Below are 19,306 nucleotides of genomic sequence, written 5' to 3'. Positions count from 1 at the left end.
CGGGCGAGATAAGCGGGCGGTTGCCCAGAGACAGGTGGGCGGGCCACGAAGAGCTCGGCCCTGAGTAGGCCTCCTGTCACGGTGACAGGTGGGCGGGCCACAGAGCCCGGCCCCAGGAGGCCCCCTGTCATATACTTAAAAAAGAGGAGGAGGAAAGGCGCGGGCAGTAATCTGTGAAGTATCTTTGCCCATATACCAGTTCTAAGAGCAAGATGAGCTGGATGTCTTAGTAAACTTAATTGGAAATAACCAAAACTTGGACTAATTCCCATGATTAGAATATCCACATTGAAAGAGTACCTTGGTTCAGAAGAGTATAGTGGGGAAAAAGGAGGAGAAGGCATTGTGGTATATTTCGAAAATGTGCATATTTCTTCTGAAGTTCAAGAAAAGAAAAGTGGCATTGGGTATGTGGTAAAGATAAAAATAAATAAATAAAAAGGGGGAAAGTATAGTGAAGGCATGATATACATACAAATCAGGAAGGGCAGAGGAAGAAGGCAAATTTCATTTAGTTAAAAAAAAAAAAAAAAAATGTTTGAGGTAATGGCAATAGGGCACTTCAAAGTCCCAGATATAGGGAGAGAAAAAAATAAAATACCCAGGGAGGTCCTGTCATTTACACCTGTTTCACTCTTTTCAGAAAGCTGGGCAGGCAACTGGGGTTCATCTTGAATCTGATTTTGATCCAAAGTAAATTATGTTCACTGGTTGTAAACATAAAAGTTGTCAAACGTGGGAGGAATGATTATGGTATGATGGAATTTGTGATCCTAATGAAAGGGAGGCATGAGAATAGCATAACAAAGACACTGGACTTAGTCAGGTTTTGACTAAGTCAAAAATAGTACGTAAGGTTGCCTTTATAGGCAAACTGAAAGGGAAAACTCCAGAAAGACTGGCCCTCCTTTGGAGGCTCAACATTATAGTATTCCAAAACAAGGAAAAGAAGAACTACAAACATGATATGGCTATAAATGCACCTTGTAATTATCTGAAAATGAAAAGATGCGTGCAGGCAATGGAAGGAAGGGCATACTACTAAGTATAATAAATATGTATGGGGCAAATTCAAGAAAGAAAAGGTGAAGAATGAGTTGAAATTGGCAAGAAATGTTAAAGACAAAAAGGAGTTCTACAAATGTCAAATGGAAAAGCAACATCAAGGAAACTATGGGTCCAAGGCTTGACAGATCTGTTAATAGAAATTGCAAAGAAGGCAGAGTTTCTGTGTTGCTTTATTTTCACTAACCAAAAACTGCAATCAAATGGTTAGCAAATTTAGTACGAAGGGGAAAAAAATGGGAAGAAATTTGGAATGTAATAAATACAGAGATCATTGGAGAACTTATGACAAATTTGAAATAATTTTAGTTAGCAAGCTACACATGCAGTGCTGCCCGTCTGCAGTGCAGGCAGTCTGGGTTCTCTGTCACATGCAGTGCAGGCAGTCTAGCCCCTTCTTTCACTGCACCCAGCACAGGCAACCTGACCCCTGTGCTGCATGTATGACTTTGGCACCCTGGCCCCCTCCCACTGCACTACCCCACCCCATCCTCAGGAGCAGGGAGCAGGAAATAGTGGGGTTTGTGGAGGGGGTGGATAGGTCTGGGGGGGGTGGTGTGGTGGGGTAGTATGCTGTTTGTGGGGAGGAAGCTGGCTGGAGGTTGTCGTGGGGGGGGCAGGATGGCTGGGGTCTGTGAGGAGGGATGTGGGGTGTGCATGGGGAATGCAGGTGCGTGTGTATGGCAGTCACGGCCTGCAGCAGACGGAGGCCCCTGGCAGTGTGGTGTCCTGGCAAGCGCCAGGATTGCATGTGGCTAAGCCAGTGGCAGGGCAAGTGGTGGAGCTGGCTTGGCTCCATAGAGCTCCTGCCAGCCCGGGCCCCACACTCCTGCTCGCTGCCACTTGCCTGCTGGTGTTTCTCTTCCCTGGTGGCTTCTGTTCCCTTCCTTGCTGCCAGAGATGTGGGTTTTCCAGAAAATTTTCCAGTGCCCTAAATAGTGTGTTTATTTGACTTATATTTAGAAAACAAAACTAAAAACATACCCCCATGTTAATTTTGTCCCAATAGCCACAAGTATTTGAAGTGAAATATTTGATTAGGAAAAAATTAAATACAGCACACTTAATGTGGTTTAAACGTTATATTTAAACAAATTCAAAGCTTTATGTGAAAAAATATATATTTTTATTGGAATACTTGTAAAAATGTAAAGACAATACACAATAGCATATACTTTCCTTACATTGTTGAAATTCAAGAAAAAAATGGCACTGAAAGCTGTTAACACACTAATTTTAGTACACTCAAAGAACTGTGCATGATATGCTGTGCTTTAGTTTTGATTTGACCTGCACAGCCAAGTAGGTGAATTCATAACTTGATTTTTGGTTTGGATTATTATGCGTGTGTATTTACTGTCCTGTTTACAAATCAGCAAAACATATATGTACTCTCTCTCTCACTTCCTAGGGATAATCACCTGAAAAACATTAATTACAACTTTGAAATTGCCAAGCTTGCCTAATATTATATTGGCATCCATTCATTGTTACTAATGAATGTTATGAAACAGTGGATTTTTAGAAATGGAAAATTTCTTATGGAAAAATAAAGCACTGGAAAATTTTCCACCACATCTCTGCTTCCTGCCTGCTGCCACTGCTCCTCCCCCCGTGCCCATCCCCCACTCCAGCACCCTGTGATTCCCAGCTGCGTGGCCGGGACCACACGGCGCAGCAGAAGTCAGCAGGGAACTGAAGTGGCCGGGCTGGGCTGTCGTCTGCTGTACTGGCGATCCTCCCCTGCTCCTTCCACCCATTCTTATCTCTGTTTCCTTCTTGGGTGGAGGGAGAGCGGGGGGGGGGAACAGCCACAGGGTCCCATGCTGGAAGCCTCTAGGCAAAAGCTTCCAGTTGGTGCCTAGGGGTGGGGTGGGCCTTGCTGCTGCCACTGGGTCCTGCTGCTGCTGGCACCTTTCTGTCTTTGACAGGCAGCCAGGGGCAAATGAATACAGGCAGTCCTTGACTTAGTGTTTTGAGTTACAACATTTATAAATTGACACCATTTCAACTTTATGACGTCTGCTTCAAGTTAGGACGCTTGATCCGATGCGACACCACGTCAGCGAACAAGTTTGCTGTGCCGCTCATCTTTCTGGAGAATATCTGTCCAAACTTGCTTGGACGCTTTCTTTAAGAAAGCAGACAAGACTCCAGAAAAACTTGCAGCCAAGACTCCTGAGAAGACTCCAGCCAAGAACCCTTCAAAAAGTCCAACCAAAGAGCCCTTCAAAAAGTCAAGCAAAGTCACCTTAAAGAAGTCCTTCCAAATCAATGTAATTGCTATTTACGATATAAATACATTAATGTAGCTGTATTACTCATCTATAATTGATCGAGTACAAAATTCTGGGGTATTTTTGTTGAGAATAGTGTGTCAGGCCTTGGTTCAGGAACCAATAACCCATTTATAACATTGTTTCTTATGAGAAAATTGGTTCTGAGTTGCAACGTTTTGACTTGAGACGAGGTTTTCAGGAACCAATTGTCGTAAATCCGAGGACTGCCTGTATTAATTTTCTAAATATTTTTTAGGGGCCTCGTGGCCAGATAGAATGGCCCGGTGGGACGTATCTTGCCCACCCTGTTATAGACTAATTCAAGGAGGCATAAGCTTTTGTAAACATAGCTTACTTTGTCAGGTGGATCCTTGTTGGATTGGCAGGGGGTCTCAAGTGGGGTTCCACAGACGTCTGTTATTCAGCATCATGTTGCTGAAACAATTAAAAAAACTCAATTTTTGGTTGTATTAACAGAAGCATTTAATGCAAAGCCTGGATGCTGATAGCACATGCTGTTCAGTGTATTGTATTTTTAAAACAACGTAGAGAAACTGGAGGGTCAGAGGTCATTGCCAGAGATGATATAGGTTTTAAAAAGTCAGCAGTATGAGGGAAGGGTGAAAGAACCAGGCAAGTTTCCTCTTGGAGAAAAAAAATAAGGGGTAAGGTTACAGCAGTTCTCAAATACTTGGAAAAAATGCTATAAATAAGATGAAGACCTAGCATTCTTCCTTGCCACAGAAGGGAAGGATGTGAGCTGTTGATTTTAAACTATAGCATATTTGAAGAAAAACATTTTAACTGTAAGAACAGTAGGGTAACGGAACATGCTGGCTAGGGGAGCTGCAGAACATCCTTCATAGGATTTTTCGTGAAGGATGTGTAGGCCTGGGATGATTTAGGAGCTGTGCATCTGTGCAAGGATTGAACTAGGTGTCCCTTGAGTTTCCCTCTTTAAGCTTATGATGCTGTGATTTTGCCCAGCATCACATGGGAGCTCTGACTTAATCCAGTTTCCTGGGAATGGTGCTTAGCTGCCTTAAACACAAGATTGTCCTTTTATTTTTTCCTCTCTTCTGTTTACTATGCACCTGCTATTTCTGCAGTAAATGAATAAGAGGTCTTGTACATAGCAACCTTATTTACTGTGCAATCTTGATTCTTTCCAAGTACTGACCTTCCTGTGCACTTAATTATGTGGCATCTTATGGAAATAGTAATATTTCCAATTCCAATATGTCATTTAAAATGATATCATAATGCATCAATAAATGCAAATGAATAAAATCCTACAGGCAAGCTTAATTCAAGTGTTTCTTAATGTAAAGCACTTAACATAGGTTTTTTGAGGGGGAGAAGCTTATGTAGGTATATGTGCGCGCACGCATGCAATTTTCTTACGGTTTTGTGTTTTTGTTTTGTGTTGTTTTTAAGCAAGCTTGGGTGGGTGAATATTTTGTTATATGCAATTGTATTAACACCCCAAATTGTGACACTTTTTATCAGTTTCGTAAAACCTTACCACTTGAGCTAAAAGAGTACCAAGTTCATTAGTAGGCATTTATTCTGCATGTGGATCTGTCAGTGGAGGGGGACCAGGGCACAAAATTTTCAGTGAATAGTTTCATGTTTATTCCCTAGACACTAAAGGTATGTTGGACATGGGAATGCTGAGCATACTCCTATTTTGAAGTGCACTATGATCTGTTAATTAAGATCCTTCTGCTACTTCCTTTCCCTCAAGCTCATACTCTTTTGTCACTGGCTCCTTTTCTTCTTCTGTTCATCTACAGACTGTCAGTCCTCTGTTTGTTCCCCATCCATCTTCATTCAGATATAGTCTAGTCTTCCGCAGTGCTCGGGTACTAGCAAGAGGAATACTGAAAACATGGAAGATTCACTCCTGGCTTTCAGTTATAGCATCATGTGCCAGAGGGGCTTGCAGGAACCAGAAGGACCAAAATAAAGTCCTAAAGCCCTGGGATGGAGAAGCTTGGTTGGCATATAGGAATTGTTAGGCATGGAATGTGCTCAGTGTAGACATAACATTGAGAAAAATTACTTACTGGATTTGGACCATTAGTGGGGTGGGAAACGGGGAAAGATTGGTGGGGGATGTAGAAGTGGATGGCAAGTTGGGCAACAGATTATTGGACCACGATTATAATTACCATGTAGGGTTGAACTAGTAGGGCTTCATAGATTTCATAGACATTAGGGCTGGAAGGGACCTCGGAAGATCATCGAGTCCAGCCCCCCGCCCAAAGGGCAGGAAGTCAGCTGGGGTCATAGGATCCCAGCAAGATGAGCATCCAGTTTCATCTTGAAGGTGTTCAATGAAGGCGCTTGAACCACCTCCGGTGGCAGGCTGTTCCAGACCTTGGGGGCTCGGACAGTAAAGAAATTCTTCCTTATGTCCAGCCTGAAACGATCTTGAAGTAGTTTGTGACCATTCGACCTCGTCATCCCTTGGGGTGCTCTGGTGAACAAACGTTCCCCCAGATGCTGGTGGTCACCCCTGATAAACTTGTAGGTGGCCATCAGATCACCCCTGAGCCTGCGCTTTTTCAGGCTAAAGAGCCCCAGGGCTCTCAGCCTGTCATCGTAGGGTCTGCTTCCCTGACCTCTGATCATGCGCGTGGCTCTTCTCTGGACTCTCTCAAGCTTGTGGCAAGAGCCACAACCATTTCCCAGTTTAACTCTGCAGGAGATATGTGGTACAGTTCCACCTGGCAGCCACTGCACTGGCAATAGGCTGAATATAATATCTTATAATTACTAATTGCTAACATATTAATTAATAACATAATTATCATGTATATGATAATATTCATAGTCTATTTAAATAAGTCCTTTTACTGAGGTGCCATTAATTTTTGAAAAATTTTGGAGGGGTGCATTGAGTCTAAATAAAAGTCGAGAACTACTGTTTTATTCTAAAATTGTAATTGGTCCTTGCACATACCGCTTTGTACATATAATCTTTTAATACTGTGCATGCTTCCATATTTGTAATCTTACATCTTCAGAATAGTCTGTGCCCTTTTAAAAATGTAATTTAATATTTTCGTGTTTGTTTTTAGTATACCTCCAGATAATCTCTCTATTCAAGAGTTCCAGAGAAATGAAAGTATTGATGTTGAGGTGAGAAAGTTATATAGAATGTTTTTGCACTAATGTATGTAGAGTTAACTAGAAAGTTTAAACTTGTAAGTACTGTACTATTGTGAATTGATATGTGGAAAGAACTGCAGTTAATACTGACCATTGCAGATTTAGCTATAACTTCTTTTTTTCTATTTAGTGAAAACATAACAAAAATAGGTCCCAGCTTGTAACTGCATGACCTTTAGATATGCAAAGGGTAGCATGTGTGGTACAGAAGCTCCTTTGCATCAACTGGGATGCAACTAGGGTGGCCACTGTACCTCCAGAATACAAGACATCCCCTTTGGGCAGGGGGGAGGTGGGGAGACTATTGGCCTCCTCAGCCAATCAATAGTGAGGGGTAGGGCTGCCACCTGGGCCATTCAGCAGTGAGGGGTGGGGCCACCACAAGAAGTCCACCATCCTCCCTCCCTGGCTGACTCGGAACCCTGCTCCTCCTGGCTGTGCACTGCCCTACCTCTAAGCACAGCTTAATAGGATCACAAGGACAAATGATTCACATGTATTTCCACCCGTGAACTGAAAATCAGGACTTTTTACAGTCTGTTTCCTCATTTAGTAACAGACAAGGGACAAAGGGTTTAAAAACAGGATGGTCCAGTATTAAACAGGACCAATAGCCACCCTAAGTGCAACTGAATAGGAGAGGGAAGGATTTAGGATGTCTCTGACTTCAGTGCATTGTCTGTCTTAATTTCCACTGATGATCACTTAGTCATACAGATAGTTGCAAACCAGTGAAAGTAAGGAATTCACAGTCTGGCCTAAAATGATTTCCACATGTTGCATTTCCTTGAGAGTGAACCAACTTTCTTGATTTAACCAGTAGTGATGATTATTTCAACACTGACTGTGTGTTTCCCTCTGTATCAAAGACCAAGGAAAATGTGGTCCATAGTCTAAGAAGGTTAAATATAACTGGACAAATGAAGTTTTCTGACACATTGTCCATGATAACCTCAGCCAGGTTATCAGAGAGAGCTGCTGCTGCTTTTCTCACGATCGAGGATGATTGTTTTCCATGATTGATTTATCAGAGACAGCACTGCACTTTTAATGGGTGTGTTAACTTGGTTGGGTTACCACTGTAGAAAAAGCTTTAGAGAAGGAAGATGTCTGTGAATTAAACAAAACCAGTGACCTTTTTATACCAGTGGAAATATGGGACTTCAAAGGCAGCGATAACAAAGGGCTTGAGGTTGTCATCACTTCAGAGCAGCAGCAAAGTTATGCAGTTCTCAGTATAAAAACAGAAGCAGGACTGTCTGTAATGGCCACCGTTATCAGATCTAATGGATTAAGCTCAGTGGTTTTAAGTGACTTCATTCTTGAATAAGGGCATCACACAGAGTTGATGTTTTCTCACTGATGTGCACTGATTCCATACCTTTGGTTGATTTTTTCCCCTTAATTTTTCCAAATGTCCCCTACAGATGTGAGTTCATAAATATATAATTTTACTTCTGCTTGTTTACATAAATGCAATTTGCTGTCCTCTTCTAGTTGAGATATTGAGTGGGCTGTAGTGGCCAAGAAGATAGTTATTCTGAAGGTCAGATCTTTTCTCCCCAAACTATATAATTCTGTTTGAAGTAAAGATTTTACCAAACACTTCAGAAATTAATGGAAATGTCTAAATGATCAGAACTTCAGAAAATAAGTCAGGAACCTAAGATACTACTTTAGCAGCCCAATTTATAATTGAAATCTTAGCATTTATGTATTTGCAGATTAACACTAGCAAGCATGGCAAATATATGATTCTTATTTTAAAATTTCACTGAGCATGAACATTCATATTATACTTGAACAGTAAATTTTCTTACTTCAATACATCCTTTCTTTAACATTCTTTATCTCATTCCACATATTTGGGAATTTAAATCTCATAGGTGTTAGAATTGGAATTCTTGTCACTGATTTCCCCCCTCTGCTTTCCCTGCCAGAAACAAATTTAAGTATGTTTTATTTTTTTAGGTTGTGCAACTTATCAGCACAGAGATACTGCCATATGCTAATTTTATTCCCAAGGAATTTGTTGGTCAGATAATGACTATGCTTAATAAAGGCTCAATACATTCTCAGTCATCCTCATTTACAGGTATGTTATATGAACAGTAATATAAATGCAGTATGAAAACTCTCAGGAAAGTAAACTAAAATGTGCATATTAGAATGCCTATTCCACCAAATATTTTATTTGCAGATACACTACTTCATCATGATAAAGTTTCCAACATAGATGATTTTATATGGCATCATTTTAAAACTGTGATGCATTTTACCCTACAAAGAATTACTTTGCTTATTAGTCTTACCTTTATTTTCTTCCTTTCCTTCCACTTGCTTTCCAACTTGGGTCTTGGCCATAATTTGAGACAGCTGTAAAGCATACAGATTATCCTGTCTCGGGCAGTGAAATGTGTTTTTAAAATAAGCAGCTAATGTTTCCGAGTTCTAGGAACTGTCAAAAATTGTTAAACATCTTTTTTCAGTTCGTGTATTTAACAGTATTTGTAAACATTATTATCCTTATTGAATACTGAGGTGCAGAGATGTTTTCTTGCAAAGTATGTTTAAAGCATGGATTGTACTACAAAATGTAAAGCATGTATAGACCTGCTTGTTGCGCTATTAAATATAACGTTTTGCTTTGCAGAAGCAGAAATAGATATTCGAATGAGAGAGGAATTTTCTAAGATATGCTTTGAAACTCTGCTTCAGTTTTCATTCAGTAATAAAGTCGCAACTCCTCAGGAAGGCTACATCTCTAGAATGGCACTCTCTGTACTTCTGAAAAGATCACAAGATGTACTGCATCGTTACATAGAAGATGAAAGATTAAGTGGCAAATGTCCTCTTCCACGGTATGTACTATATCTGTTTAAAAAAACAAAGTATACAACATTGTGCATATGTACATGCACACAAAAACACAAATATGCCATCATTATGTGGTAGAAAATAGTGTATTATAATTAAGATTGATTCAGGCAATAAAAATGTATTGCAGGAGAAAGTCTAAGGCGAGTAGGAGAGGTTTCAGATAGTGTTGACCACATTTGCTATTAATTGGCAGAATTGTAAAGTAGCAATTATTTTTTGTATTTGATTATCCAGAGGTCAGGAGGAGGATATTACAACTTTTCTTAGTCCCCGAAATTAAAAGTAGTACAGTGTTTCTATAGCTAGTTCCTCGTATATTTCCAGGGTAGCTATTTAGAGGTTCTAAACTGCTGGAGAGGAAAAAAATAAAATACCTCTAAAATAGAACAAATAGTACTCTGAAGCATTATTGGAACCACACTTTTTTGTTGCAGGAAAAAAAACAGACATTGTCTTATATTGTGGGTGTTTGTCTGTTGTTATAAGCTTCCCTGAGCCTTTTTGGGTATGGCAGGATCTAAATCCAAACAACAATAATAAACAGACATGGTAATTCTTTTCAAGAATATCTAAATAATGTAGGTGCCTAAAGTCTACAGTAAACTTTTTGGAAAATGTTCCAATAATAAATTGCCTTTCTGGGACTTCTTGGATATTCAAAGGTAATCATATGTATAAATATGTGCTAGACTGAGATCTAGAAATTATTTCTAAAAAAAATGTAAAATTAGAAATAAAAATATATTGAAATATATTTCTAAAAATGAAATATAACGCCATCCTAACTTGCAGCAGGTATGTGGGGAAGTTATGATTTAAAATTAGTGTGAACCTCAGATATAACCTTAGGTGTTTTCCTTGGATTTTGTTTTAATTGTTTTATTGGTTAAATATTATTTTTGTTTGCTATATAATAGTGTAACCTCATGAATCCAGCATGCTTGGGACCAAGCACTTGCCAGAAATTTGAAAACTCCGTACTTTTTAAACTGGAGTGGTGGTTGGTCCCGGGGGTGGGGAGCAGGAGAGGAGTGGCGGCCAGTCCCAGAGCAGTGGCTGCACGTGGAGCGGCAGTGCAGGACGGTGGATGGCAGCAGCAGCTGCCACATGCAAGCTTCCCCCTCTGCTGCTCTGGGACCAGCTGCCGATACTCCTTGATCTAATGTAGTTTTAAAAAGTGCTGGATTTTTGAGAATTCCGGATATTTGATATCTGGATTTATGAGGCTATACTGTAGTTAACAGGAAATTATATTCTGGAAAACATTTCTGAAATTATGTATTTCTTAGTTTTATAATTTTTCCCCTATAGGCAACAAGTAACAGAAATCATATTTGTTTTAAAAGCTGTCAGTACACTCATAGATTCACTTAAGAAAACTCAGCCTGAAAATGGTAAGTTGTTGTTAAACGATTAAGTTGTAAATGAAATAAAATTGTCTTCTCTATCCTATGTATGTGTTTATTTAATGTTTTTATGCACTTTTATGCACGTTTCAGAAGCCAGGTAGTCATTTTAAAAATATCTTTCTAATAAACCAGTTGGCATACAGCTCTAAGATGCATACTACAATAGGAAGTTCCCAGCTATAGGACTAATGACTTCTCTTAATAGACACCTTTTAGTTATTAAATCCAATAACTATAGCATCTAAAAGAAAATGTTACCTCTTTAGCTTTTCAATAGTTGTCTTCAGCAGTAACCTTGATAGATTCTGTTTACCTATGCAATATTCTTTTCAGGTTCTTAGCTGTCATTCACTCTTAGGTCCATCCAGTCTACTGTAGTCAGGTTTAAGATAGGCATTTCTATATGTTGATACTGACAAAGTATCTTTGCTTGCTAAAGATACCCTCTGTGTAACATTTTCGTTTCTGGCTCCTAATGGTAGGAAAATGCACTGTTACATGCTTACATGTTACATGCTTACCAACAGTTTTAACCATAGACTAACAAACAGTTTATTTTTTTATCTTTAGCAATTAAGGAGCCAGCAGCAAGAATTATGCGTTCTGTGTCACCTTATACTGTTTTGTTTTATCATGGGAAGCAGTGGGAGTTCGTGAATTCTTTTAGGACCTTACACAGCAGATTATACGTAGCTCATGCCCAAATAAGAATTTAAAGAAATTCACTATGTGAAAATGGCAAACATCAAACAATTCATCACATAGTACATTACTGATCATATATTCCTTTTTTGGAGGAATAACAATTTCATATGACACTTCCTACAGCTCTAGATAATCAGATGTCTTAGATTATTGTTATATGAAGCCCTGGAAATGGTTTAAAACACCATTATCAAGGATCACTGATCCAAATTTGACACCTCCTTTTTAAATAATAATTATTGCCTAGATAGATTTGAAAAATCTTTCGAAAGCACACTGGTGGTAAAAAATAAGGCAACAAATAGATTCCACATTTTGAAAAAGAATGTGCACATCCACTGCTTAAGATCATATGATCTTGTTTGTTTATCAGATCTTCCATTTTTACTTGAATACTACATGTCCCTGGATAAGGTGCTCTGTTTTCAGAAGTCACAGTGGAGAAAAATTTAGTTTTTCCTTTCCAGCATCATCAACACTGGCTGCTGCAGCAGTGGGAGCGACAACCTGTGGCTGCTCCATTGACCCAGTAGCTTGCTGGCTGGATGTGGACAGTCAGAGCCCTGTGGGCTCACTGTGCTGCCTGCCCCCTGTGCAGCACATGCAGAATTACTCTCCCTTTCCCCTGGTCACTGCCACAGTTCAGTATGAAAGTTTTCCTGTCCAGATCAAATCTTTACCAATGATCAAGAATAGAGAAGGCAGGGAGAAAACAAATAAGCTTAGATAACGTGCATGGTTTTTTAAATCTAAAAATACATAGCATCTTGGATTTACTAGTATCTGCTCATCTAGATGCCTAGTGTTTTAATGTGTATGTATAGTAAAAAGGTTTTTTGTTGTAAAAGTATGAGCAACATTAAGTGATTTCATTTGTCATTTTTTGTTACAGTTGATGCTAACACCTGGGCACAAGTTATTGCTTTGTATCCAACTTTAGTAGAATGTATCAGCTGTTCATCATCAGAAGTTTGTTCTGCTCTCAAAGAAGCACTAGTTCCCTTTAAGGACTTCATGCAGCCACCGGCATCCAAGGTACAAAATGGAGAGTCTTGACCAGATAAAACTTTCTTTTATTTTTGAAGGAAAAAATATCCCAAAAATATTTGTTTCCAAGAGAGGCTTCTCTGAGGATATCTCTTGTGACTAGTACATGGCAACCAGTGTTGACTGCCTTTTAACTACTAACAAGAGCTCAGTAATTCATGAATTCATACAAGCTTGTATCTCAAAGGTGCCAGAGTGAGTAGCAGTGCAAGCCTTTAATAAATTTAATTGACTAGGGTGGAATCAATTATAATCTAATGTACTAGCTACAGTATCTTGAAGTGGTGACTGAAAAGTGGGCTTATGTACAGCTTGTTGTGTATGTGTTAATGATGTAATTAAAAAAAAAAAGTATTTCAATTCAGTCAGATTTATTGGGCTGGTGTTTTGCACCCTTTTTTGAAGTACGGAATTGTATTAAAATTTTATGCAAGATGGTACTGTAACATTCCATATTATCTGTAACCAGCCTTTGTAAACAAAGGGAACTGATACACGTGTGTATAATAAATGGTACAGTTCTGTATAAAATAGTTGCATTTATTATTTAAATTCTTTTTAAAATATTGATAATGTTAAATGCTTGATAATGTATTTATTATGAATAAGTTATATGCTTGCATTTTTACTTACAATTTGCCTTCTTAATTGGCAGATATGCTTATTCATATCTGCTCATGCCGTTAATTTTTTTTTGCTTATTTGAATGTATCTTATCTGTGGCCGTTGGACATCTCAACAAAGAGGTCATATGACAAAAGACAGCAGCAAACAGTCAACAATCTGCTGATTTCAAACTTTAAAGTTTCAACCTGAAATGAGTTTGAATGTGCAGAAATACACTGTAGTAATCCAACTTTCTACAGTACCTCACTTCACAAAGTACTTGTTTCAGTGTATTCATTTTACTTGCGTCTACTCATTTTTGTAGTTGCTGTCTTGCTTGAAAAGAACAATTTGTATTTGGGATTTATATCCCTTTTTGTCCATAATGGCAATTGTCACTGTCTTTGAATTATGACCCAGGAAAGGTGATTTCAAATATCTCAAATATTTGGCTGTAAAATGTTTGTTCAATAATCGTAAGCTCTTTGTTTTGTAATGTCTTTTCAACCCAAACAATAATTGTTCTAACCTTTAAGTATAAAATGTGTGTGATAAAACCATGGGAAGTGTGTTTTTGAAGATAGTTATTCATTAGAAGTGCAGTAAACTTTCTGTCATGAAGTAAATGAGATCTTTGTTTCCCTTTCATGAACTGCATAACTTAAGTAAAACATCTGAGTAGCAGTAGTCTTTTTAAAACTAAGCCATGAAATAGCATACTATTTGTATATAATTATTTCAGTAGTAATTCACCTGTATGTTGATGTTTATGACCATTGATGTGAAAGCACAAAGGCAAAGATTTTTAAAAAATAGGAGTCTAAAGTTTTTAGCTTCTAAATTCACAGCTAGGCTCTTGCCTGCTTTTCCAAGTACTGTATTCCAAACAGTTACTTTGGAAGTCATATGAGATTATTAGGAGCTGTTATAATCAGAAGTTAGAAAAAAATCAAATAGGTGCCTTTATATGGACTTCAGAGTTCAGTGGTAGATTTCCATTCTTTAAAATGTTATGCTGATATTAAAAGTAATGATCATGCATAATACTAACACTTTTCAGTTTGCTTTAGATTTGTGTAGGATAAAGGGATATCCACTGGTTCATGTGAACAGATGCAAATTTATAGAAGGTGCTAGTGGTGTGCGTGTTGGAGGATGAATTGATCAGAGCTCCTGGATTTATATAATGCTAGCTAGTGCTGTTATTCCATATTATGCTTATTTTAAAAAGCAAGGGAACTTTTTTCTCTATATTTTAAACCACATTAAATACACAGTAAGCTTTAAGACCCTGTGTACTCTTTTATGAATGTTATATGGAACTCTATCCTCAATCTTGGATAAAACTGTTTCTAGCCCAGTTTTAGAGAACACAAAATTTGTACTAGGAAGCCAAATGCTAGCTGAATTAAGTTTGAGGAGCATATTGCAATGATTTAGGACTTGTCTGTACCACAGCAATGGTACTATGTCCTGGGGTTGAGCATACCCCACCTTCCTTAGTCTGCTGATCTGCTCCAAGACTAGAAGTTTGCCAGTCAGGCTGCTCCTGTCTCATCGCCAGTTCTCACTCTTGAACTCTTGAGTTTCTGGCTGGCCTGAGAGGAGATGGTGTGAGCAATAAGTCTAGAGCAGCTTTTCTTGTGAACTCCCCAGCTCCTGCGGTTTCTCAGATGACTCGGGTAGGCTGGACATGGACAAAGCATGCTCAGCCCTGAACTCTCTAAGAGTGGCCATTGACATGGTATGGACAAGCCTTTAATGTCAGTTTTAAGATAACAAATGTATCTTTTTTAGAAGCAGTTCCAAAATATAATACAGGAGCCTTTATGCAACTGAACATCTGTTATCAGTTCTCTAACGGTGAAAATTTAAAAACAACTGTGATGCCAAAAAGCAACAGGGTTTGGGGGCCAGATATTGATGTCATCCATGAAAGAAGGATCATGGCCCATAATGATGTAGGGGAAAAAAAATAAGAAGAATTGGAGAATGGTAGCCCCTTCGTCTTATTTAGAATGTACCATCTTAGCTTACATTATTAGGGAGGCAACATATACATGTGAGCGCATTATATTTAGCTGGTTTTTTTTAATTTGGGAAATCAGGCTAAAGGTACAATTACCTCACTCTAATGTACATGCTCATTTTAGTTGAGTGAAGCTCTTTCAGCTTTGGTCTTTACCAGACATCTTATGTTTATATTTATTTCTGCTTCTAGAACTTTTAATGTACTTTTATCATCTGCAGACGCATACCTTTTAAAAACTACGAAAAGCAGTCTTCTACCATTTGTTCATTTATCATCCCTTTAGTTATTAAAATGATATAGCTTTGTACATCTGGAATTTGCCTTACAGCTGACATTTGAATCTGTATGGCCATCGTTTCCTATTTCATGTAAATTACTAGCATATCAGAGCTAATAAAACATGCCTTTAATTTGGAAGAGAGCTTTTCTACTGGCTAGTTTCTCTTGATGAGAATCTTAGTCTGATTATAGTATCTACCTGCTTACCATCTTGAAGTCTTTCTTTTCTCTGTTGAGACTTCTTACTGTCTAATATTTGTCCATCATTGCACAGCTTTCTCAAATTTGATCAAAATACAAATTTTCAACCTCATAGCAAGAGAGTCTATGTAGCTTTCTTCTAAAGAAAACTAGGAAAAATTTAGACCTTGAATCTGCAAGCATCATGCATGTGTTTTAACTTTACATACATGAGTAATATGAATACTTGACTTGAGTAATATGTGAAATGTTTACAAGATTGAGGTTTCCACTGTGTTGCTGAAAGCAGCTAAAGGAGAATAATGCTTATCTCAAGGGGCAACTTGATGATCTCCCTCAGACTGCAAATGACTATAAGGAGATGCATCTTCCACAAGCTCTGAAATAAAATAAAAAATATTGGGAGCCAGAAATGAAATTGTACTGGTCCTGATGACTGCAGTAAAATATCCAGAGGTCAAAAAAACCTGCAGAGAAAAAAAGTGGAACAGCGTGCGCACAGGTAGTGCGTGCTGCTCAAAAGTGGAGCCTGGTTTGCTGGAGCCATGCTGCAGCTGCCGGTAAGATTCTGCACAGCAGAACTGCTGCTGCTGCAGACCCAGGAGGCCCCCAGGACCCTAAGTAAGGCTGCTGGGGCCAGCCCAGTGCTGACCCCAGCCTCCCCTTCCACCCTAAGGGTAACTTGCTTCATGCCAGAGGGCGTTTGGCAGGGGCATTCCCTGGCAACAACCAGCGGTGGCGCAAGGTGCACCACCACTAGTTGTCCCCAGGGAACCAAACATCCACACCACATGTGGATGAGGCATAGGTGCCCAAATGGGATTCTGTTCCACCCTTTTCAAGTCCTTGAAAAATAGTTTATGCAAAAGACGAGTGGGTCCTCTTCCTCCTCAATGGCTTTTTTTGTGTCTCAGTCATAAGGATAAAGTGTTACGAAGTAGGTACACTGATGATTTTTAGAGACTTGAACAGGATTGAACTGAACTACAAAGTTCACTGAAGATTTTAATTTAGGTAAAATAGAAGTTGGCACCTAGGGTATCTTTATTTGACCACCCTAATGTTGATGTTATTTTTTGTTAATTTTATTACAGACTCTGTAATGGACACTCAGGTTGTTCCTGAGGTGACCTACCATTAACAACAGTTTTGTTGTCCTTCTCCTTTATTACCCTACTAATTTTTTTGCCTTCTGGTAATGTCAATATCTTGCAATATCCAAGCTATCCATAGCATAGTTCTGCAGTACATGGAATTTAGCTGCTAGAGTATTTGATATAATTTAAGTTCTTCATGTTTTTGACAGAGGAAGAAAAAAATCAGTATTCCTGTTCCACTGCATGAAGTGTGTCTTTGTGCATTACTGAACTGTTAAACAAAATTAAATGTAACAAGGAAGTTTCAAACAATAACTTTAAGCAAATGTCTTCTGTTTTCTTACCCTCTAAAAAATTGTACTTGCAGCATAGACCATCTGCCATTTTACCCTGTTTATAGTCCTGTCTACTGAGGTTAATCTATAAATAAGGAGCACAAATTATTGTTTATTCTTCTTGGAAATAAGACTTTGGCAATTTACATAAAATAATTGCTTGTAAGAAGAAACCAGAATAATAAAAAGAATAGTATTTAAGTAATCCATGTTTTAAAACGCAATATGGCTTTTCCCCAGTTTATGCAGTAAAATGCAAAGGTAATCAGGTACATATATGAAAATATTTTTAGTAAAAGTGTACTGATACATCAGTCTGATATCGGATCAGCACTGACATAAAGAAAATTGACTATATCGGAAATCACCCAGATGTGGCCGATTTTAATTTGGCCAGTAAATGCCCGTGCATGTGTATAGCCACAGCGCAGCATGCAGGCAGCAAAGAGCACAGCCTGGCAGCTTGGAGAGCTGTGTGCAGCTGGTAAGTCTGTTGTGGTGGAATGGGAGGAGGGAAGAAAGGGGTATGGGAGGACAGATCAAGGCCCCTGTGATGAGGGAGGGAGTGGGGCTGGGGGGTGGGGTAGGCGCTGCCCAGCCGGGGGCAAGGCATGGGACGGAGCCACGGCTCCTCTGGGGGGCACGGGGAGGAGTGGCTCCTGTTGCTGCATGCACCCTGGGAGGGCACAGGGGGCATGTGCCCCCCAGATCTGTGCAGGGCAGGGTAGGCTGCAGCTGGGGCTGGGGACCTTGCCGGGCTCTTCCCAGGTCTGGGCCATGCTGTGCTTGGGGTGAGCGGTGGCACTGGAAGGGGGCTACAGTGGGGGGCTGCAGCCACCCCAAATTTTGTTGTAGCCCCCCCATAGACCTCCCAGCACTTCCGCCACCCTCCTCAGCTGCAGCCTGCCCTGTCCCTTGCAGATCTGGGGGGGCACATACCCCACCCCCCATGCCCTCCTGGTGTCTGTGCAGCAGTGGGAGCTGCTCCCCCTTACCACGCCCCCCAGATGAGCTGCTGCTCCATCCTGCACCCTGCCCCACCCTGCCTCGGCTGGGCGGCACCTATCCCAGCCCCACTCACTCCCTCAACATGGTGGGCATTCATCTGCCCCCCCGCCCTTTCCCTCCACCTTCCCTTTCCATCACAACAGACTTACCAGCTGGATGCAGCTGTATTGGAAATCGGACTGATATTGGCTGATATGCCTCCTTTAAAAATTGGCTATTGGTCCCAAAAATCTCTATTGGTGCACCCCTAATTTTCTGTAGTGTTCCAGTAGATGAGTAGGATTTTATTGTAGGACTGAATCTTTTCTGCAAGTGTGCATATATTGGAGGCAGGATGAATCAATCATGACCAATATCCACAGAGCAGTTATTCACAGAGCAGTTTACTTTTATAAATTTGGTATACAGCTTTTCAGTTCTTAAGGAGTAATTTTTAAACTTCAAAGGCGTTTACATTGAAAAGTATTTTTGTTTCCATTATGCTTTATTTTGTTTGCAGGCTTCTTCATATGGCTACACTCATTGTTAGGAGACTCAAAACCATGCTGTATGTTTGTGGCATAATTAAGGATTATTTTGTGCAAATATTATATGTCAAAAGTGATGGGAAAAATCAGCAAAAGCATGAACGTTGTCTGAATATGCCATCTGTAATTGATGCTAGGTTGTCATTGAGAAAAAATATATATTACATAGATTTTTAGACCATTTCAAACTTCTACAGTTGTAACATAATAGTGTTTTATTGTGTGTTACTCTGCCAAGAAGGAAACAATCCAATGAATAAGTAACACAGCTAGTAGCCTTTTCTTTATTCAAACAGAAACAGTGACCTACTGTTCTTGAGTTACGAAAGTTTAGTTGTACAAAACAGTTTTAGTCTGAAGCTTTTACCACAAGACATTCCTGGCAATATGTTTTTGTCTCCCAAGATCAATTACTGTCTAGCAAGGGTGTCAGACCTAACTCTGCTCATGGACATGGTTTTAGCTTAGCCTTTTAAGTGCCTTACTTGTAGGTGGCTAATAAAGTTTATTGTTTACAGCCACTTATAAATGCTTTTACACTTTCTAATGTGTTTTGTCTAAACAGTTTGCAGATTGGTTAGGAAACTGGAATACTGCAACAACCATGTATCATGCTGACTAATCTCGTCTCATTGTTACCTTGTGCTCATTTGTCTTTC

General features: G+C 39.4%; 1 protein-coding gene across 7 annotated transcripts in view; it reads left to right on the top strand.

Moving 5' to 3' along the window:
- The window catches only part of MON2 (MON2 homolog, regulator of endosome-to-Golgi trafficking), a 140,997-nt gene extending 125,250 nt beyond the window's left edge, over nucleotides 1-15,747 (top strand). For 3 of the 7 annotated variants that reach the window (XM_025198763.1, XM_025198764.1, XM_025198766.1), the window contains 5 exons: nucleotides 6,431-6,491; nucleotides 8,493-8,616; nucleotides 9,175-9,382; nucleotides 10,713-10,795; nucleotides 12,408-15,747. In XM_025198763.1, coding sequence (XP_025054548.1) covers nucleotides 6,431-6,491; nucleotides 8,493-8,616; nucleotides 9,175-9,382; nucleotides 10,713-10,795; nucleotides 12,408-12,571 — 640 coding nt within the window. In that variant the 3' untranslated portion in view covers nucleotides 12,572-15,747. Of the gene's footprint in view, nucleotides 1-6,430; nucleotides 6,492-8,492; nucleotides 8,617-9,174; nucleotides 9,383-10,712; nucleotides 10,796-12,407 lie in introns of those variants that run through there. The other 4 variants (XM_025198765.1, XM_006019409.3, XM_006019410.3 and 1 more) reach the window with 3 other exon arrangements.
- The last annotated feature ends 3,559 nt before the right edge of the window (nucleotides 15,748-19,306 follow it).

The sequence above is a fragment of the Alligator sinensis genome, unplaced genomic scaffold (assembly GCF_000455745.1).
Source record: "Alligator sinensis unplaced genomic scaffold, ASM45574v1 scaffold375_1, whole genome shotgun sequence".
Lineage (NCBI taxonomy): Eukaryota > Metazoa > Chordata > Crocodylia > Alligatoridae > Alligator > Alligator sinensis.
Note: the sequence above shows the minus strand (reverse complement) of the source record. Positions and strands in the feature narration are given on the sequence as shown.